The sequence below is a fragment of the Xyrauchen texanus genome, chromosome 3 (assembly GCF_025860055.1).
Source record: "Xyrauchen texanus isolate HMW12.3.18 chromosome 3, RBS_HiC_50CHRs, whole genome shotgun sequence".
Lineage (NCBI taxonomy): Eukaryota > Metazoa > Chordata > Actinopteri > Cypriniformes > Catostomidae > Xyrauchen > Xyrauchen texanus.
Window position 1 is genome coordinate 14913978 of NC_068278.1, and position 23704 is coordinate 14937681.

Consider the following 23704-nt stretch of genomic DNA (forward strand, 5'->3'; position numbering starts at 1 on the left):
AAGTGTCACACTCTAATCAGCTAATTAATCCAATACATCTGCAAAGGGTTCCTGAGCCTTTAAATGGTCTCTCAGTCTGGTTCAGTTGAATTCACAATCATGGGGAAGACTGCTGACCTGACAGTTGTGCAGAAAACCATCATTGACACCCTCCACAAGGAGGGAAAGCCTCAAAAGGTAATTGCAAAAGAAGTTGGATGTTCTCAAAGTGCTGTATCAAAGCACATTAATAGAAAGTTAAGTGGAAGGGAAAAGTGTGGAAGAAAAAGGTGCACAAGCAGCAGGGATGACCGTAGCCTGGAGAGGATTGTCAGGAAAAGGCCATTCAAATGTGTGGGGAGCTTCACAAGGAGTGGACTGAGGCTGGAGTTACTGCATCAAGAGCCACCACACACAGACAGGTCCTGGACATGGGCTTCAAATGTCAAACGTCTTACCTGGGCTAAAGAAAAAAGAACTGGTCTGTTGCTCAGTGGTCCAAAGTCCTCTTTTCTGATGAGAGCAAATTTGGCATCTCATTTGGAAACCAAGGTCCCAGAGTCTGGAGGAAGAATGGAGAGGCACACAATCCAAGATGCTTGAAGTCCAGTGTGAAGTTTCCACAGTCTGTGTTGGTTTGGGGAGCCATGTCATCGGCTGGTGTTGGTCCACTGTGCTTTATTAAGTCCAGAGTCAACGCAGCCGTCTACCGGGACATTTTAGAGCACTTCATGCTTCCTTCAGCAGACAAGCTTTATGGAGATGCTGACTTCATTTTCCAGCAGGACTTGGCACCTGCCCACACTGCCAAAAGTACCAAAACCTGGTTCAATGACCATGGTATTACTGTGCTTGATTGGCCAGCAAACTCGCCTGACCTGAACCCCATAGAGAATCTATGGGGCATTGCCAAGAGAAAGATGAGAGACATGAGACCAAACAATGCAGAAGAGCTGAAGGCCGCTATTGAAGCATCTTGGTCTTCCATAGCACCTCAGCAGTGCCACAGGCTGATAGCATCCATGCCACGCCGCATTGAGGCAGTAATTAATGCAAAAGGGGCCCAAACCAAGTACTGAGTACATATGCATGATTATACTTTTCAGAGGGCCGACATTTCTGTATTTAAAATCCTTTTTTTATTGATTTCATGTAATATTCTAATTTTCTGAGATTCTGAATTTGGGGTTTTCATAAGCTGTAAGCCATAATCATCAAAATTATATCAAATAAAGGCTTGAAATATCTTACTTTGCTTGTAATGAGTCTATATAATATATTAGTTTCACCTTTTAAGTTGAATTACTGAAATTAATGAACTTTTGCACAATATTCTAATTTTTCGTAGTTTCACCTGTATTTGGCTAAGGTTTATATAAACTTCTGACTTCAACTGTGTGTATATATATATATATATATATATATATATATATATATATATATATATATATATATATATATATATATGAGGCTTGTAAAAATAATTTTAATAAAAATATAAAAACTTCAGTCATGATAAATCTTGGAAAGATGTAGCATGTTAATCTGGGTATGACATATTGATAGGATATTGGTCCAGATTAGATCTGTTGTGCTGCTGCTGTTTCAGAGACTTGCTACTTCTAGAACATACACAGTTATACTGAATTAAGCATGTGGACATGCTGTTGCTGCACAATTAGAAAAGAAAGATGTGCGACATCAAGCATGTGTGACATGCTGATATACAAATAGACATAAATACAATCCCCCAACAAAGCAGGGAAGCTGCACAAAACACAACCCCCAAACAAGCAGATAGACCCTCGAGACATGTGTACAGCTGCTGCTCCAAAGAGCCATGTGTACAGAGTGTACGCTTGCTTGGGGTGCCTTGGCCTGCTTGGCCAAATTGATTAAATGGCTAGTGATCTGACTCATAATGTATATCTAGACCTGGAATGCCCAGATCTTATTTAAATAGTTCCTAATTATGTGTGGATTAATTTAAACTACAGACCTAAGTTTGTGATGTGTACCAGGGCCTAATGTGGCTACAGCTTATATTGAAGGGTGTGCTTCTATGTGTCATGGCCAAAAGCAGACCTTACCATGCAAGCTTATAGTAGAAAAAGCCCCAGCAACCACCTGTGAAAGAGAAGCGAAAACTATCGCAGCGCGTTGCTGTGAAACCAGTTTACTTGCAAACAGAGCTAATTTAAATGTTAGGCAAAGAGAGAGTATGCACGTTGATTTGCTACCCACACGTCAAAGGGCATCTCAGCTTACACCATGTAAGCCGAATGGCTTGACATATCACATGTGAGCAAGCTGATTGGCTAACAGATAAAAAGTTCAAAAATCCTTCCAGCATTTGCCATTTAGAGTTTAATGCCTGAACTTATCTCTCCATCTGAAGGATATTGTGTTTTATTTTGCGATGCAGATTTGGTTGACAGACTTGATTGCTTCTGATATTTAGTATTTATAAAAGTGGAATAGAGCCTGTGATCACCAGTACTGTGTTTGAAAGAGAGGCTGAGGGGAAAAGATAAGGCCATGTTGGAGGAATTGTTGAAATGGGTGACTGAATTCTCTGCTATTGGGCATGGTCTATTCCTCAAAGCAGGGACTGCCTTTTATCAGGTAAGTGCAATTGGACGCAGCAGTTCATAGAGAAAGGTCATGAGTTTTTGAGGTTAATCCTGCAGAAGGATTGTGCTATCAATTAATTTTCCATCACGTTTCGAGTGTTTAGTCATGCATTCATTGTGGTTCCTCCAGGTTCCTAAAGAAAAATGGAACATGTGTTTTACAGAGCAAGAATGTTTTTTAAGTTATAAGTTAAGGGTCATTCACACCAAACATATTTTTGTATCTGTTTGCACTCTTTTTCCATTTGTTTATCTATGTAAACCAACGGTAGATCAGCACTACTCAACACTCATCTTCTGCGGCCCACTAAATTATTTCATCATTAAAAATATATTTATCAGTAGCAGATGAGAGGTTTCCATTTTCAAGCGTATTTATGGGAGTTCTCTTTATTGCTGAATCACAGTACAGGTAGAGTAGGAAATAAACTGCTAAATGATATAACAAATAAAATACACTCCTAGTTTGGTAGGCTATATATTATGTATAAAATAATCACTTTGAAAATTAATAATTTAACCAATAATTAACAACACCCCTTAAGCCTGGCAAAATCATTAAAATGCTCTAGGATAAAGATGTACAACGGCAACAGTGATATGATAAAAGTCACCAATGTTCAATAAATAGTCAAAAAAATTATTTGTAAAACTGAGTATAAATATAGAATAGACAGGCGTGCGTGCGTATAGTAAATATTTTTCAACTGCTTTGAATGTGGCTTATTAAGTCAGATTGAACATTTTGAAATATATATATATTTTTTTAAAAAAAGGTCCCTTTAAAAAAGCTCAACAACGCCAACAATACATGAGAACTATGGTCACTAAAACAAGTATGATCTGGCATGTCTTATGTCATTGTACTTGACACAATTGTACCAGCAAATGTATGTTTCCAAAGGAACAGCAGCTTACAGATAGTGAAACACAATTCTATAGAAAACTCAGCACAACCATGTTGGATGTTATGGTTTCTCAGAGAGACCGGAAATATGTTCCAAAGAGATTTTATCATCAATCTGGTTCAGACTCGGATCAGAGAAAAGGCTGGTATTTTTTTAATTTGAAAGGACAGAGGGGATATGTGTGATGGCCAGATGTGCAGCTATTCTATAAATCAGCCCCTAAAAGAGTTGAGGAATGTAAGACCAACCATTCCTACTTAGCAATGTCTGCAATGAAGCAGCCCATGTGGGTTATTCTGTTGGATTTATCACAGCAGAAAAGCTGTTTGTGCAATTGAGGGATGTTCTTTGTGTACAAAGATAGCACATGCAATATGCCACTTTGATGGAAATATATCATTTGTCAAGCAAAATTTAAACCATTTATATTATATTTATGAAATTGCTTGAATAGAATCATATATTGGGCATGTCACGATTGAAATTGGGGAACATTTTTAACCCCGGTTTAATGTTATCCTGTGTTATCTTGTCATACTGATCACTCTATGAATCTGACAATAGTAGGTCGAACCACTGTCTCCAGTGGCAGAAGCTGGAAGTAATGTTGAATGAGTGAGCATGTGTGATCACCAGTTTCTGGGTGAAATTTACATAGAGTGGCGCCTAAAGCGAGTTTAGTTGTAAATCTTGTAAGACAGTGAGCAGGAATGCTTTTTTATTATTAACTGTAACCCCTAACCCAAACCACAATGCTAAACTAACTTTCAGTGGGATAAAACTGTCACTTGAGATCAAAATGCAACCACCGAATCGCACTCACCATAGTTTATATGAACACAATTACTTCTTGTATTCCACGGGACCAGAACCTATGTCTTGGAGGTTGCTCGCACAATATGCTAGCAGTGGTGCGAGAGGTAAATGTGATCATGTATGAATGAATGCAAATGGAGTGTTTGCTTGTTAGTAATTTGACTAAATGTGGTTGATTTCAGGGTACATGAACTTTGGGGAGCAACATGTTCATTTCGTGTGTGATTATGTTGTTTTGTTCCATGTGTCAAACTGTTCATATTTTACCCTGGGTTAGCAATTCAATAGTAATTCTTTACAATTGGCATTGCAATCAGAAAGCAGGACTTCATAACCCAGGGTTAAAAGCAATGCTAACCCCCTTTCAAAATTATAAGCCTGAAATTTTGCTTAACCCAATTTTAAATGTGGCCTTAAACCAGGGTTAAAAAGATATTAACCAAGGAGTTCCAAACAATCAAGTTCCAAGAAGTTGGCTATGATTGACTCATTGGAAGTTGGAAGCAACTCTTAAACAAACAAGATTCTTCAAGAACAACAGTCAGGGACATTTCTTTAAAATTATCCATCTTTTCTTTGCAGGGTGAAGGCAAAGAAAGGGGTGAACCTCCTCAGCACGAAGTCTAAGAGTAACCAGTGGAAGGTCGAATGGGATGTGCAGTCTGGAGCCAAACACTCCATTGCCACCGTGGAAGCCAGCAAGATTAAAGGAGTCCTTGGGTAAGACAGCTGCCCTGCTCTTGTTCAATGCTTTGGGGCAACTACCCTTGCCAGTGGGAACTTAAACAAGTACAGAATGGCTAATATGGTTTTAGATCAGCAATGAAAAATCATTTTGTGCCAGACATAAAGGAATCAAATAAGGTTGTATTGGATATACGTATACTCTAAAAAAGAAAAAACAAATATAGATAAACTGTAAATAGGAATTTTATCCAGTTGTATTGTTATTGATTCTCAGATGGTATATAATTTGCATCACTGTAGGCTCCCAATCGCAATTATTATGTTATAATACATTTCTCCTACCTGCTTTTCTCCAAATAAAATCGCCTTTAGAGAGCAGCTCACTTTCTTCACATCTTTCGCAACGCACCCGCGAACCAAACAATCCAACCAAGTGTGAGAGCACCCTTATTTTCTTGACACGAGACATGACTTTAAGTAGTTATTTTGAATATTTCATTAAACCGTGTGCAAAAATGCCTTAAAAACAGTCTGATTAAACAGTGAATCACTTTTATTACTTCCAGTTCATTCATTGTTTTGAAAATGGAATGTTAAATTGAACACATTGCATTTTATGATACATAATTCTGTGTAATCTGGAAATTTTGTCAAATATAGTTGGTCATCTGGGTATGCATAAAGAAAATGAGCATACTGTGTAAAGTATACATACTATATACAGCTGTAAAAGCAAGATCAGAGTGCTATTCAGAACACAGACGTATGAGTAAATCATATAGTCAGTAGAGTCAAGTATTGTTTACCTTTTGTCAAGGAGGTCAAGACACTGTGATTGAGTGTCAACAGAGATTACTAGCAAGGTCATCTGAATTAAACATCATGCTGTTTTGTTCTTGCGTCTAAGCCTCTTATCCTCTATCCTTCTTTTCCTTTTGTATTACGTGGACCCAGTCTAATAATATTTACCATTCTGCTTGACATGTGAAAAGACCATGCCACTCTCCGGCAACCTTAGATTATACAGCTGGAATGTATGCAACTCGGAAAAATGCACTTTTACACGAGCAATGCTTTCCTGACATAGTGCACACTCTAATGAAAATTTCGGAAACCTGCCACAATATTTATTTTCCATCAGTTTGCAGCTTAAGGCTAGTTTTTAAAATGGACACCACATAAAGAGGGCTCAGTTAAGTTTTTTTGCCATTCTGTTATTGATATCCACAACAAAAGACAAGATAATGATGAATAGTCTATTGAGGACAACTTAAAAGTATAGAGAGAAGTTTTTGGAAATGTTCTTGATATGCCTGTCCCTTCTAAGTATTATATTTCAGTTATTAAATGATCTTCTTTGTTGGACAAAAAATCTCATAAGATACATATGTGATTTCTTTCATTTGATTTAGTATCCATAGCCTTCTAGCTCTAAAAGATACAGTGTAATAAAGCTATTTCAAGCCATCTTCATCTGGCAAAGTGCAATAACATTAATAGGAAACCCATTTTAATGGAACATTTAACAGTGATATGCAATTTGTTTTTGTCATAGATATATTGTTGGTAAATGCAAGCATTGGCTTCCATATATACCAGCTTCTAGTAGAAAGACAGTGAGTCTCATTCACTAGTAATTGCATGCAAGATTATGCAGAAAAGGTTCTCGTGGAAAAATGGGTATGTGCAAACATCAATTTGTTCCTACCCCCATTCTTATGTTGATTCTATGAGAGGGAGCACACACACGCAGTAACTGGCATAAGACACACTCAAACAGTCTCGATGTAAGGGCTTACAAATCTCAGATGCTATTAGATAGTGAAAGGTGAGTCCAAAAGTTAGTACTTACAAAAGTGAGTCCTTTTGTTTCTCAATTGTAACCTAAATTTAGAGTAAATGTATTTGCGAACGTATTGATGGAATTATTTTGGCATGGAAATTTTCACAAACCTAAGAGGAACGTTTTATTGCTTAGAGGTTGCTCTTTTATAGCTCAGGAAACTTAACTGAGTCCTAAGTTTTGTTTCATTTAAGCATCAACTGTCTCTCAAATGTTTCTCCCAAAAATTCCTTTGCAGGAATACAAATTGGAGTCAGTTGCTTTAAAATTGAATAGCATAGATCAGATAATATGGTCTGGGGAAGAAAAAAATAGACATTTTTGAGTTCGTACTCAAATCTCTGGCTTTTGATTGTTAGAGCAAATCTGAGCACAGTTTGAGATCTTTTCTGAAACTCAAAAAAAAATCACATATGAGATTACAGAGGTCTTTAAGTCAGGAGAAATATCTGAGAAGCAGGGGACTTACGTAAGCAAGGCTAAGCAAAATCTCTTACTGTTCTCCATTTGATCTCATTGCCGTCTAGGAGAATAATTAACATTTACATTTATGCATTTGGCAGACACTTTTATCCAAAGCGACTTTCAGTGCTCTTATTACAGGGACAATCTTCCTGGAGCAACCTGGAGTTAAGTGCCTTGCTCAAGGACACAATGGTGGTGGCTGTGGGGCTCGAACCAGCGACCTTCTGATTACCAGACTACCAGTTATGTGCTTAGACCACAACACCACAACCACTCCACAATTAAGAAATTATGATCTCCTTTTTTGTGGAACTTTACGGACCACAAAATGGCGTCGCGATATGCAGAAAAGGATAGCACACGCACAACAACATTGGGCCAGTTGCTATGTAAAATTCCGGGCCGATTTCTCTTCCTAGTCCAGCCCTGGTGTGAAAGACAGAAAAAGAATACTAATGAACTGAAAACATTTCTGAAAACCCATTTGCAGCTTTGATAGTAAAACAATTGTGTATTTGAATGCTTGTTGTTTCTTTTCGGTGTGCATGTACAGGTTTACTTGTGTGTTGCATCATGCATATCTGTGTTCATGTATGTCTGTTTGTGTGTGTACATTTGCAGCATGTGTGTGTTTAAACAACTTTACAATGAGTGGATTATCTCTCTGCTCGTGCTCGGACGAATTGAGTATCATTTATCACTTGCGCATCTGTAATGCCATAGCATTGTGTTTGTGTTTTGTTGTGTACAGTACATGAAGAACATAAAAAAAACATTTGCTTAGCACCATATTTTTCAAGATGCCTTTCTGCAAATGTTTTCACCTTGTGAGCGATATGTCCCTCTGTCAGATGGGAACGAGCGCTGTTTTCCATATACACCCAAAGCCGATCCCCTCTCCTTCCTCAGTAGCTGCAGAGAGACACCTGAGGGAGGAGCGTGAAGATGGGGTAGAGCGTGGAGATTTGAGGCCCAGCTTTGCGTGCCTCAGCTAGGGCTGGGTGCACGCTGACACAGTGCTCGCTGAGATTTATTGTGAGCGCATGAAAACTTTAAATGCTTTGCTTTCGTTTTCAATTTGAATAAACAACTGCACTCCGCTGCCTCCATAGTAACACTGCTCACTCATCTGCCATCACCTCGATTCATGTCCTCTATGCTATGGTGGTTTATTAGAGCGCATGCTTATTAGATGACACAGTAACACACATAAAAGTATTAACATAGGAATACATTTTAAAATGCTTTCTACTTAATTCATATTACTGATTTAGCAATGAATGTGTAATTCAAGTAACTTAATTATATTAATGTCTGTTACTGTAATCAGATTACGTAATTTGGTTAAGTAACATGTAAAATGTAATCATATTACAGTAATGCGTTAGTTTGTAATTCGTTACACCCAACACTGCAACAGTGCCTGACACTTTGTCAGGTGTCGCTGTGGCAACAGCCCATAGAGATGTGGTGCATGTTATTTTTAATGCGATTTCAAACAGCTTTACACATTTCCCTACAAATAACAGAATATTCTACTTGTTTTGAGGCAATTTTTTATATGATTTTGGTTATAAATTTCTACATGTGGCAGGAAAATCTGTGTATTGTGACAAAACCATGCCTTCATAAGCCCACTGTCTGAGAAGATTCATATATTTCAGCTTCCTTTTATGGATTTTACTTTAGAAAATCTTGTACTGTCCTCAAACTTAAGCACTCTTCTTATACTTGCAAATTTGTTCATATGCTGCCAATATTCTCTCACCATCTATCTTCTCTAACTGTAACTCTACTACTAGAAGCAAACATTGCAAATTTGGTTTATAGCTGGCCTTGGAGGCAATCATAGCATTATTTATCAATATAAGTGCCTCATCGTTCCATTAGTGTATTTTCAATTAAAGATTCAGTTGCTTGCATATCTCTTGCCAATTCTTTGTTTCTGCACACTAGAGTGAAGCAAGCCTAAAATTACTCTAAATGCAGGGTGCTTTGAAAGCTGGCTCTTGCATTGGCAGAGCGTAATGAATGATTGTTGACAAGATTCTTCCCTGGCCTCCATTCCAATTGTGCTGGACAATCAATTTCCAGCAACCGCCAGATAATTAAGGCAGTATAAACTTTGTTAATGTAGTACTCAATGAATGCTCATGAAGGAAAGCAAACACATGTGATAGAGATTGATTCCCATTATCTTTAAAATATTTTCTTCCAAACAAATGGAATTAATCAAAGTTTTAGTTGGCCAGTCACACCTAAATGGCCATGTAGTTTTAATTGGACAAATCAATGTCAAATTAACCAAGCAACAATTAGTGACAAAACAGTATCTCTTCACAAAGGGGTCTTAACACTTTATTGTAAACCATATAGTTGGCCAGTATAGTGTACTAATATACTATAAAGTGTATGTTATCTTACTAACCAACCAAATAATGTATTTTTCTTTTAGTACAGAGATCAAATTTGATGTGAAAATACATTACACCCATTCATATTATGTATATACGCCAGACCAAAATTTATTTGGACACATAAGCCACACTTAAAAAAATGTATGCCTGCCATTGCATTTAAAAACAAAATACCAAACCAATTGGCATTTACAACGCTTTTCAAGCAGACTATTTCATAAAAAGTTTTCGAAATTGCTTGACCCATTATTCATTGACTTTCACTGCATCTTTTCCAATGCAATGAAAATGAATGGTGACTGATGCTAACATTCTGCCTAACATCTCCTTTTGTGTTTCCTGTAAGAAAATTAAGGACATTAATTTGAGTTTATCATATGAGGTTGAGGTAATTTTTTTAATTAACGACCCTTTAAGAGTCCAAATATTGTTTGGGTCTACTATAAGTGCTTGGATATTTTCTTGTGCCTGATTGCCTGTCATACATGAAAATATTATGAATGTGCCAGTTCTATAATGAAAAGAGAAACTGAAAGAATCATTTTCATATTTCCCAGTAGAGGAAATGTAGCATCTGAAGCACTGACACATTACTTGCCCCCCACAGACAGCATTTTGAAAACCCTGCAACATTTATTCCAACCATCATTCCCACTCCCACTCCCACATAGCAAATTCATTTTTGGCCGTTCTCTCCCCAGTGTGGCTGTCAGCTGCTATCAGCAAATGTTACCTGTAAAACAGGAGTTTCAGATAGAGGAAATAATCCTTGATGAGTGGGCATGAGACCAACAGACAAAGCTCATTAAGCCTGTCACTATCCATTGAGAAGGTTACATCTAAAGACCTTGAAGAAAATGTCTACCAGGCATTGAAGCAGTCCTCCTCTGTGTCACTAATTTAATTTTGTTGAACTGTGTGCTCAGCTGTTTAAAAAAGAGCCAGTTCTTTTTTTTCAACCTGGCCTCATGTTACAACACCTACATTTTACAAAGCGTTTTTTTATTAGGTTTGTTGTACGAAAGCGGCAGTTTCTTGGTGAAATAAACACTGTGCTAAAACAACAATGGCTTTTATTACTGTAACAGATAAAGGTCGGGCAAGGAGGAGGCGGGAACCGGTTGAACATAAAGTTTAATGTAAAACTCGACATAAAACAAACATAAACAAACACACACACAGCAGCACGGCCCGCGTGCATCTCTCTCTTTCTCTCGAACTAGCATCTCCGGTTCCCCTTCACAGCGCCGGCTGTGCACCCTCATGGCACAACCATGCCCTCCTCCTCGTCACACTCCTCCCCCGTCCGTTTCAGGCAGGGGCGACAACCAGACTGACATATTGCTCCCCCCCCATCTCTGGAGGGGAGACACTGCACTTCCGGCCGTTCTGTCAGCCGGTGGTCCACCCCGCATCCTGGGAACCTGGGAGAGAGACAGTGGGAGGCGTGGGGAGAGGGAAAAGGGGAGACACACAAAGAGAGAGAGGAGAGAGAGAGAAAATCTTGCTTGCCGGTTCCGGACACGCTGTCACCCAGTCCTCAACAGCTCCTCCGCCCTGTGGCTGAAGGCAGCGAGCCCTTTGACCCCTGGCGGACAGAACCGCTCCTACTCTTCTCAGCGGAAGGGAGCAGTTCTCCGTCTCTTTGTCCTCTGGCAGACAGCAGTGGCGAGGACTCCACAACACCGCATTCCTCCTCCTTCCCGGGTTTTGGCACCAATGTCACAGATAAAGGCCTACCTTTTTACATAGGAAGGAGGAGGTGGGAACCAGCTGAACAGTCAACATAACGTTTCATGTGAAACTCAACATAAAAGAAACACACACACGAAGTGCGGCCACGTCCGTCTCTCTCTCTCTCGAACTGGCATCTCCAGCTCCCCTTTATCTCGCGCTATAAGCTTGTTCATAAACAAACAAATTGTGTTGTGCTCAAACAATAGAGTGTTGCATTTGTGTTGCAAAGGATCGGGGTGTTCATGAGCTGAAATTGTCACAAAATGATTTGGTTGCTTCAGCAATTGTGTTTTTAATTTCACATTTACTTTTTATGACACTATCGGTTAGGTCTAAGGTTTAGTGTAGGAAAGTAGGTGTTGTTTAGTTTTTTTACTTGAAGGTAGAGCATTACATTTAAAAACCTTATTTGTTTGCGAGACCACATTTAGAGGCGTGCATTGTATTCATTTGTTTTTGTCATTGTGACAAAAAGGAGACTTTGAGAACAGATAATACATAGAACACCCTTTACTGACTCAAATTAATGTTAAATTAAACTAATACTCATAAAAACCTGTTTTAAAACTCTATATCATAACTGATAACATCATAAGCCTACAAACAATATATGCCCAAATTATGTCAGAATTGTATGTTTTAAATGTTTTTTTTAACGGTCAAAATATTGCAAAATATTTTAAGTGCCGGTTCTTTCCAGTAAGCACTCCGATACGCACCTGTATGATGAACAGGTATCGTCTTGATCCCGTGAAATGAACAGGGAGCACAATTTCTGAACATTTCAAGTGAAGAGTGTCATGTGCATTCTCATCAACTACTTTTTACACTTGTTAAATAGCAGGGATTTTATGATGATAACATACAATCCCATAAATAAACATATAAATGCCATTTTGAATAAAAGTAAAATGGTATTGAGAGCTGTATAGTAATTGCATTTGGTGCATGTATCACATGCAAAAGCCTTCTTTTGGAGTCCAACATATTTGCACGCGTAGTTATTTGGACAATTTTTCTTAGTAAATCACCCACAAAACACCCATGACTTGCACGTTTAATTTCAAAGATTGCTCAAGCAAATTAGCACAGTTATTTGAGATCTTAGTAATACTGGCCTTTGTGGACATTTCAGCTCAGAACTTCCACGATACGTGTAAGGAACCATGTAATATAATTGAGCAAATACATTTCTTCAGTCACATACTTTATTAAAATTATTTTACTACTGAAATCTCTCAAATAATTATTATATTATAGGGCTACAGAAGCAGCTTTGTTTTATATTAAAGGTGAAGTGTGTAATTTTTTTCAATGTTGAAATATTTTCTCATATCCCATCTTAATGTGCAGAGACAAATATAAGAAAGACATTTGTAGGCTGATTCTCTCAGAAACAGTAAAGACTGTGGCTTTGTGGCACATTGAAAACACTTCTGTTTGTTTGCATGGCAACAATGCATAGCAACAATGGTTCCGCCAATGATGTGAGTTTAGGGGTGGGGTTATCTGTTTCCCAATTAATTGCAGATGGGTAATTGTTTGGAAAATTGATTTGAAAAGACATTTCTGTTCTTTTTTGCTGTTTAATTTTGTGATGCTAGTGGAAGCCATTACACATTCTACACCTTTAAACAACTTGGTTTTATCAACTGATTTGTGATCCTGCTAATTAACTGTTTTACAGGTTTCAATTAACATATTGTATTTTTGTAGAAGCAAGGATATAATTGTGTTTATTTTAAATGCTGTTAATCTAATGATGCTGTTTTTGAATGTAGGCTTAACTGAAGTATTTTGTTTTCAGTAATACTATACGCATATGCTACCTAGCTTTTTATTTCATTTGTTGTGTTTTTAATTCCTGTAAAGGGCTCCATTTTTAGCCCCTGTAATCCAGTCCAAAACAACAGATGGGCCTTGCCTACCACTTTGATTGATTTATTTGTTGGTTGTTTCGATATATTATACCTAATACATGACAGAACATCTGTTTTTGTTGATGGCCAGGACATTAATCCAATGAATGTTTAAATACATACCTGACCCTAATTAGACTCTCCTAAATTAGTTTAATGGCTAAATTTGGTGGTTTGCCCTGCAGTATCTTTACAGCAGGGCAAACATAATAATTGATCACTTGTTTATTGTCAATTGGTCTTTTTGTATGCTCTTCAGGTATATGGCTGCCAGTATTGAAATCATGCAGCTGGACTTTGAGATGGAGAACTTCACCAGCCAATCAGTCACCAGAAGAATCAACTGGAACATTGATTACCGGGGACAAACTCCAGCCTCGGACACAGAGAAGGTTGTAACAGAGCTGACGGTTGTACAAAAGGAAATCCAAGCCATCATTCCACTTTCAATGGTAAGAAGTTTCTCCCAGTGGTCACATCAAATAATATAAATTTGCACTTTATCAATCTATTTTACACATTATTAAATGTAATTTCATTGAATTTGTTAAATCAGTAATAAACCACAACAGTGACTGCCCACTTTTTCAGCAGTTCATTTTTCACATTCATTTTCTTTGTAAGCATTTACTGATTTGTTTAATCTTTAGGATAAAGAGTTCTAAAGCTTGAATCAAACCAATTATCTCTGATATGAATCATAAAATTGAAATCTTTGATTTAAAAAGCAAACAAAGATTAAAAACTGGGTATTTATGAGATACCAAATGAGCTACTCATCCCATTAAATGAACAACTCACAACATTGCAAGTAATGTCATGTATTCAGCATGGGTTTTTAATGTATTTTCACATCAAAAAACGTCATGGTTACTGTTGTAACCTCCGTTCCCCGAGGGAAGGAACGAGACATTGTGTCGAATGAAGTGACACAAGTGGTCTTCCTGGGATGCCAAACATACCTCTGAACCTGAGAAAAGGCCAATGTCAAGTTGGCAGACACAATTTGCATGCCTCTCCCGGAAAAACGGGTATAAAGGGAAGTGGATCAGGATTTTGCACTAAGGAGCCGAAAATAAGGTACGGCCGTTTACAGTGGTTGGTCTAGTGCTGTGGCAGGAGGGACACAATGTCTCGTTCCCTCCCTTGGGGAACGGAGGTTACAACAGTAATCATGGCGTTCCTCTTCTGTCACTCACTCGACATTGTGTCGAATGAAGTGACACAAGGGGTCCCATATAAACACGGCACGCACTGACAATGTTATGTGAACTGCTGAGACAGGTGCACGCAGACTACTGCATGCTAGAGGCAACTGTGTCGGCTGCACGTAGCCCTCCCCAATGCCCCCAAAAAGGTGTCACATACAGACCTTAGATTCCCCGCACCCCTGAGGGGGGGAACAGGCGCTACATGACTAGCATGGGAGCAAGCCTGGCAGCCGTGCCTTTTATCGCACTATGTCTCTCACATAGGACGTGAAGTGGCTGGGGCTATCTTAACGCTATAAAATGCGTCAGGGAAGGCGGTTATTCCCGATCCTATTCTTTCAGGGGGAAAAGAACCTGCGGAGGCCACATCCTGCCCAGTCTAGGGGGAGAAAACATGTGGCAAATACCCCAAGAGGGTTGTGAAGCCGTACGTGGGAAATGGCGCGGTGGTAGGTCCAGCCTAATGAGGGGAGGTTACCTGAAAGTACAGAAAGGACGGTACAAGTACAGAGCACCTGTGACTCCTAGTGGGTCTGGCCGCGAATTGCTCCGCTGAATTTGCAGGCCAGAAGGCTAGGGAGGAAAACATTCAGGGAGCAATGCTTAGTGGCTAACCTGGGATAGAAGGTGCACTGGATAAACTTGGTGAAGGGCACTGTATGCAAGTGTCACACCCGGTCAGTTGTGCTGCGTTACCAAGTTCTACCGGCTCGTAAAGTGTGCTCGAACCTGCAAGGGGGCAGGCATGGCCTGGGTGTGATAAGCTAAGGAAATAGCATTAACGACCTAGTGAGCTAACCTCTGTTTGGAGATGGCATTCCCTTTCCGCCATCCGCCGAAGCAGACAAAGAGCTGCTTAGAACATCTAGAACTCTGAATGCGGTCACAGCAACGAGAAGGCTGGGTCTGCCTCCTCCCGGGGCAGCTTGCTTGCAGACTCATGACCTGGTCCCTGAAGGGGGTCGTAGGAACCTTGGGCAAGTAGCCCGGTCACGGTCTCAGGATAACATGAGAAAGTGCCGGACCGAAGTCCAGGCAGTTGTCGCTGACAGAGAACACATGCAGGTCACCAACCCTCTTGATGGAGGCTAACGCGATCAGGAGGGCCGTCTTCAGGGAGAGGGCCTTGAGCTTAACTGAATCAAGCAGCTTGAAGGGGGGTCTCTGAAGGCCCGAGAGGACCACAGAGAGATCCCAGGAGGGGAACAGGCTAGGCCGGTGATGGTTCAGTCTACGGGTACCTTTCAGGAACCTGATAATCAAGTCAAGCTTACCTAGGGACTTGACATCTACTGCATCATGGTGGGCTGCGATAGCAGCTACATACACCTTCAAGGTGGAAGGGGACAGCCTCCTCTCCAGCCTCCCCTGCAGGAATGAAAGCACTGACCAAACTGAGGACCTCTGCAGGTCTTCGGCTCAAGAAGAACAACAATTTGCAAACATGCGCCACATTAGGGTGTAAAGTTGCCTGGTGGAGGGAGCTCTGGCTTGATTGATCATGTCTACATCTGCAGGTGGTAGATCCACTAGATCTTCCGCATCCCATCCAGGGGTCAGATGTGGAGGTTCCAGAGGTCTGGGTGTGGGTGCCAGAGGGTGCCCCGTCCCCGAGAAAGAAGGTCCTTCCTCAGGGTAATTTTCCAGGGAGGTACTGTCGCGAGGGGTGTAAGTTAGGGTCAGTAAGGGGCCACAGCACCGGTGCAAGAAGGCTCACTGGGGGAAATGCGTACTTGCGCAGCCAACGGGGCCAGCTGTGTGTCAGCGCGACTGTCCCGAGAGGATTTCCTGTCAGGGAGTACCAGAGCGGGCAGTGGGAGTTGTTTTGGGAGGCAAAGAGATCTATCTGTGCCTTGCAGAATTGGTCCCAAATCAGCTGGACCACCTGGGGGTGGAGCCTCCACTCTCCGCTGGGCAAAACCTGCCGCGACAGCGCGTCCGCCATCATGTTGCGGATATCAGGGATGTGAGTGGCGTGCAGCGACCTGAGTTGCGGCTGACTCCAAAGGAGGAGATGGCAGGCGAGTTGTGACATATGACGAGAGCACACGCCGCCTTGGCAATTTATGTATGCTAGCATCGCGGTGTTGTCTGAACGGATCAAGACGTGCTTGCCCCGGATTAGTGGGAGAAACTTCCACAGGGCAAGAGATACAGCCAACAACTCTAGGCAGTTGATGTGCCAATGCTGATGGGGTCCTGTCCAGAGGCACACAGCCTGTTGCACACGGCACCCCAAGCCTGTTGAGAGGTGTCTGTGGTCACCACGACACATCTGGACACCTGCTGCAAGGGGACTCTGGTCCGCAGAAAGCAGAGGTCTGTGCAAGGGTTGAAAGTCTGACGGCAAGAAGGGGTGATGTCACACGGTATGTGCCATGGTGCCATGCCCATCTTGGGACTCGAGTCTGTAACCAGTGCTGAAGCAGTCTCATATGCATCAACCTGAGAGGCGTGGCCGCAGCTGAGGATGCCATATGCTCCAGGAGCCTCTGGAATTGTTTTAGAGGAACCGATGTGCTGGGCTCGAAGAGAGCGATGCACCTGAACACTGACTGAGCATGCTCGTTGGTGAGATGCGCTGTCATTGAGACTGAGTGTAACTCCATGCCAAGAAAAAAGTACTCTGAACCGGAATGAGCTTGCTCTTTTTCCAGTTGACCTGTAGCCCTAGAAGGCTGTGGTGCCTGAGAACCTGGTCCCTGTGAGCGCACAGTAACTCTCTCGTGAGCCAGGATGAGCCAGTCATGGAGGTAGTTGAGTATGCAGATGCCCACTTCCCCTAGTGGGGCAAGAGCTGCCTCTGCGATCTTCGTGAAGACACAAGGGGACAGGGACAGGGAGGATCTTGTACTGATATGCCTGTCCGTCGAACGCGAACCCTAAGAAGGGCTGGTGTCGAGGCATAATGGTGACGTGGAATTATGTGTCCTTCAGGTCAGGGCTCTATCGCATCCTTGAGGAGCAGGGTCGTGATCTCTGCTCGTGAGGCTCTGGCTTACTCACCGTGCACGGAAGTGGAGCGAACACGGCTAAAACGAGGCGGGAGCCGGGCGAACTGAATCGCGTAGCCGAGTTGGATGGTCCTGGCCAGCCAGCGCGATGGATTGGGAAGTGAAATCCACGCATCCAAACTCCGCTCAAGGGGCACTAACGGGACAATCACTTTTGACGTACCTGGCGGGGCTTAGCAGCGGGGGGGGGAGTAAGTAATAGCATGTCGGGAGGCAGAAGAGCATCCCGAGGCTTGGGTGCTGAGAAAAGACTCAAAGCACTTACCTTGCTCCGCACACCCAGCAGGGGGCGGGTTAGAGACTGAGGAAGAGGTCCTAGAGAGGCGTCTACGGAACTCGTCAGCACTGGCCTGCCGGGGCTGAGCAGTCGCAGCGCCGGAGGTGAGGGAACTGTGTCCGGGGAACCGGGACTGTAGAGTTTTGGGGCCGGGGTGCCTTGAGAACAGCGCGCACCAGCTGGATGACCCAGAGAGTGAGGACTGAGTGAGGACTGATTCTCTTTATTGAGAATGTGGGTGCCGCAGCCTGAAGGCAAATGAAACAAGGATTCTCCTCCCAGCCCTCTACCGGGGGACGGAGTGGTCTTGATACAAGCCCCGGAGCGAAATTCTGACTGCCTGGGTCACCTGTCTCAGGAGCGCTTCTGAGCTCTCCTGGTCCTGGAAGGGGTCCTGGAGACGGGAGGTGTACACCGCCTGTGAAGTGCTCGATGCTGGGCTGAGAGCTGGGCCCAGGTTGATGCGGAGCTACCTGTTGTTTAGCCGCAGGGGGACGCTGGTTGTGCCATCTGCTTCTTCACTTCTATGAGTAGCACCCTGAACCAAGGAACTGTGTGCAGCAATGACAGCTTTGCAGACCCTTGATATTCTAGCACAGTTTGTCCAGATAATTAGGTGACATTTCACACCACTTTTCCTGTAGCACTTGCCATAGATGTGGCAAATCATGTCGGGCACTTCTCATGCACCTTACAGTCTAGCTGATCCCACAAAGCTCAATGGGGTTAAGATCCATAACACTCTTTTCCAATTATGTGTTGTGCAATGTCTGTGTTTTTTTTGCCCACTCTAACCTTTTATTTTTGTTTTATGTTTCAAAAGTGGCTTTTTCTTTGCAATTCTTCCCATAAGTCCTGCACTCCTGAGTCTTTTTTTTTTCTCTTTACTGTTGTACATAAAACTGGTGTTGAGCGGGTAGAATTAAATAAAGCTGTCAGCTGAGGACATGTGAGGCGTCTGTTTCTCAAACTAGAGAATGTACTCTGATGTACTTATCCTCTTGTTTAGTTGTACTTCTGGCCTTCCACATCTCTTTCTGTCCTTGTTAGAGCCAGTTGTCCTTTGTCTTTGAAGACTCTAGTGTACACCTTTGTTTAAAATCTTCAGTTTTTTGTTAATTTCAAGCACTGTATAGCCTTCATTCCTCAAAACAATGATTGACAGATTAGTTTTTAGAGAAAACAAAAAAGTTACATAGTGTAGATTTAAAGGAATATTCAGTGTTAAATACAATTTAAGCTCAATCAACAGCATTTGTGGTATAATGTGGATCACCACAATAATTTATTTTGACTCATTCTTCCTTTTTCTTAAAAAAAAGAGCAAAAATCAAAATGACTGTTCAGTGAAGCTCTTATAATGGAAGTGAATGGGGCCAATTTTGTAGGGTTTAAAGGCATAAATGTGAAGCTTATCATTTTATAAAAGCATGCATTATTTGAGCTGCAATATTGTTTAAACCTTCATTTTTTACTGTCGTTTTAAGGTTTAAGGGTTTGTTGAACTTACATCGTCATGGCAATGAAGTTGTAAAATGGGAGATAATACATTTTTTTTTACATTTAATGATTGTTCCCATTCACAGCCATTGTAAGTGCCTCGCTTACCCAGACTTTTGCTTTTTTTTTTGCAAAAAGGAGAGGCAAGTACAAATATTATTTGGTGGTAAACAGTATTATGCCACAAATGCTGTCGATTGAGCTTAACTTGTATTGAATATGGAATATTCCTTTAAGAAATTAGTCAACCATAAATTACAATTCTGTCATCATGTAATCACCCTCATGTTGTTCAAAATCCATACATCCAGAAATACCAGCCACTTACTATATTTATTATATCTTCTACAGTATGTCCGATAAAATCACAGCATTGAATCGCACTACTCTTTCAAGAGACACATTAGACATCTATTGTTCAAGAGCTCCTCATATTCACTTATAAGGCCCATTACATGCCCTTTGTTTCTAAGCCGTGATTCACATTGTCTTTTAAGTGAGGCTGGCAGAAAAGACCCTTATTCACACACTGTATTTCACAGTAATACTTTTTAAGTAATTGGTCTGCGGAAAAGGGCTAGAAAAGAATCCACCCTTTGCTTACCCACTCACTCCTGTAGTAAGAGACTCCATTGTTCACCAATTAAAATTCAGAGCAGTCACTGTTAAAGAGTGGCTATGTGTGTATATTTAAACTCTAGCATGATTCAGTACATGGGTACCAGGTGCAGAAGAAGACATTTCGCTTCATGTTGAGAGGCTGCTTTGACCTGTTTGTATCCTGCATCCCCCCCGAAACCCATCAATGTGTTTCAAAAGCCCTGTGCAAGCAGAAGCGGTTCAAATAACGAGAAGTGAATACAAAACAAGACAGCCATGAGGGAAATACTTAAATCTGCAGCAGTCTCATATTTTGTATTTCTGTTATTTTTTTCTTAGTACCCTGTTCATGAACACACACACACAAAATACACTCTCTTAAAACATGCTTTTCATACTCTCACTAGTTTATTAAATTTGCCCTTACAATACTAGAAGTGTATATACATACATCACAGAAAGATTCTGTAATTATTCACATTTTTCTGGAACATTTGTGCCACAATTTAATTTCCACCACATGTCAAATTATGAATTGTATTTGATGGCATTCTTTGGTAGAAATTATGTGGAAATAACATTAGCCTAGGTTAATTTCATACAGAAGTTAGCATTTTGTTTATCCTAACAATAAATAAATTACATTTTCACACTTTTTGCATAATATAACAAGATTACGGCTTAATAAGGTATTAGTGAAAGAGTGATATTTACATTCATTTTCTTTGATTTCTTCACACAACACATCTCAAGTATGCTCTTCACTGGCACGTATGTCTCCTTGGTAACCAACCAAATACACTAACTTTTGATTGTTTTGAAAATAACGCTGCAGGTATTAGTTTGTGTAAAAACTACAGTGGCAGGACGAAGTATGTGAATATTTTGGAATTAGCTGGTTATCTGCATTAATTGGTCATAAAATGTGATCTCATCTTCATCAAAGTCACAAGTATAGATGAACACAATGTTCTTAAGTTAACATCACACAAACAGTTATAATATTTTATGTCTTTATTGAACACATCCCATTAAATATTCACATTGCTGTGGAAAAAAGTAAGTGAACCCTTGGATTTAAAAATTGTCGATGCTCATTTGGCTGCAATAACTTCAACTAAGCGTTCTGGTACCTGCGGATTAGATCTGCACAACTATCAGAAGGCGTTTTGGACCATCCTTCATCACACAACTGCTTCAGCTCAACCATATTCTTATGAAGTCTGGTGTGAATGGCTCTCTTGAGGTCATTCCACAGCATCTCTATTGGGTTAAAATCTGGGCTCTGACTGGACCACTCCAAAACGTGGATTTTTTTTTTAAGACTTTCTGTAGTGGATTTACATAGAGGTTTAGGGTCATTGTCCTGCTACATCACCCAACTTCTACTGAGCAGATGCACAGCTAGCCTGATATTGTCCTGTAGTATCATGATAAATTTGGGAATTCATTTTTCCCTTCATGATGGCAAGCGTTCCAGGCCTCAAAGTTGCAAAGCAGCCCCAAATCACGACGCTCCCTCCAACATACTTCACTGTTGGGATTACAATTTCATAATACGTAGTGCTTTGTGTTCTTTCAAAACAATTCAACCTTAGATTTATCAGGCCACAAAACATTTTCCATTTTAAGTGTCAAGGTGGTTTTTGGCTAACTTCAGGTGTGCAGCAATATTTTTGTTGGAAAGCAGCTGCTTCCTTCGTGGTGTCCTGCCATGTACACCAAGCCTGTTTAATGTTTTCCATATAGTAGACTCATGAACAGAGAAGTTAACCAGTTCTAATGATTCCTTTAAGTCTTTAGCTGTCACTCTAGGGTTCTCTTTTACCTCACTGAGCATTCTGCGGTGTGCCCTTTGAGTTATCTTTAGTGGACGGCCACTTCTAGGGAGAGTAGCCATAGTACTAAATCTCATTCATAGACAATTTGTATAGCTGTGGACAGGTGACTATCTAAGCTCTTTAAGATAACTTTGTTACCCTTTCCAGCTTTATGCAAAGCAACAATTCTTGATCGTAGGTCTTCTGAGATCTCTTTTTTATGAAGGCATGATCCACGTTAGCAGATGCTTCTTGTAAATAGCTAACTCAAAATTTGTAAGTGCTTTTTATAAGTCAAAGTATCTCTAACACACATCACCAATTTCATTCAATTAATTGGATACAAGGTTTGCCAACTCCTGATTCTAATTAGCGTTGGTTGATGTCATTAGCCTAGTGGTTCACATACGTTTTCCAACCTACACTGTTAATGTTTGAATAATGTATTCAATATGACCAAGAACAACACAATAATTAGGGTTTTATTATTTAAAACAGATTTGTGTTTGTTCAGTATTGTAACTTAAATGGATATCAAACCAGATTTTTAGACAAATTCATACATAAATGCAGGTAATTCCAAATGGTTCACATGCTTTTTCTTTCCACTGTATATAAATCACTTTTTCACTCTTTGTTTAGAAAAAAGAATTATGTTTAATAAGTTTATGATAGATTTTCATATTGTAAAGGGATATTTCACACAAAAATTTAAATTCTGCCATTCCCCCTTGCGATGTTCCAAACACGTTCCATTGAAGAAAGGATGTTTTCCAGGTTCGGAACAAAATTAAGGTAAGTAAATGATGACAGAATATACATTTTTGGGTGAACTATCCCTATAAGGTTGAAAGTCTGGGTCTGGAATGAGGGAAAAACATTAACATCTACATTTAAACGTCATTTAAAAAGTAGCAAAAGAAAAAATAAATAAATGATGAAAGCAGGATAAATTGTTTCCAGATTTAATGAGACCTTTATATAGCGAAAAGGGGAAAAAAGTTTGAATCTGTTAGTTTTAATAAAAATCAAACCCTGGGATAAAAGAATGGCTATAGTTGAAGAAACACCCATTCACACGTACATACCAAGAACAGCTGTGTACACTGTTGTACACATGGGGGTGTGAGTGTTCAATAGCTGGAAGTGATGCAGAACATGCCATGTGTTTCTGTGGGCTTTATACATGAAGAAGACCTCCTTTTTAAATCATCTTTATGCTCAAGAGGTCTGTTTGTGCTCATTGGGGGACTTGTAAGGAGAAAGCAATAAGAGAGCCTCACATAAGAGGTCTTTATAGACACAACAATGGCAGAGCCTAGGTTGCATGCCAAACACATTAAATGAATCCTGCACTGATTTAGGCATGCAAATCACACTTTATATTTTGCACCCACAGACACACAATCACACATCAGACACACACGTACAGAGCATAATGAGTATGCCACATACAGAGCAGACGTTTAGATAGGTGCAGATACAAAACCATGCATGTACACACACAATATGTATTTTTTGGGGATTATTTGCATTTCTTAATCTATACAAACATGTACACATGTATAAATCCCTAGATAGACAGCACTATGTTTTGACAGAGAGAGAAAAGGGAGAGAAGGTGTGTATATACTTTACAGTACATAGTATATAAACTGTTTGGTCCAAAAGTCCACATTTAAACGTGGAAATAAATTGAAAGATTTAGGATTTAGCCAACTTTACAGAAAGGAAAAAGACCCTGATCCCTTTCATATCTTATGCAATTTTGGTCTGATATTCTGGTAATATGTAATCAAATATCTTGTTTTTTAGATGTTTTACTAAAAAACAAGACAAAAACCAATACTGATTAAGACAATGATTTATTACAGTGTG

The 23704-nt window shown here is 40.4% G+C and overlaps 1 protein-coding gene across 2 annotated transcripts in view; it reads left to right on the plus strand.

Moving 5' to 3' along the window:
* LOC127630504 (transmembrane protein 132E) overlaps positions 1-23704 on the plus strand; it is a 432450-nt gene that overhangs the window by 358493 nt on the left and 50253 nt on the right. For both annotated transcript variants that reach the window (XM_052108088.1, XM_052108082.1), the window contains exons 3-4: positions 4919-5056; positions 13664-13856. In XM_052108088.1, coding sequence (XP_051964048.1) covers positions 4919-5056; positions 13664-13856 — 331 coding nt within the window. The remainder of the gene's footprint in view (positions 1-4918; positions 5057-13663; positions 13857-23704) is intronic.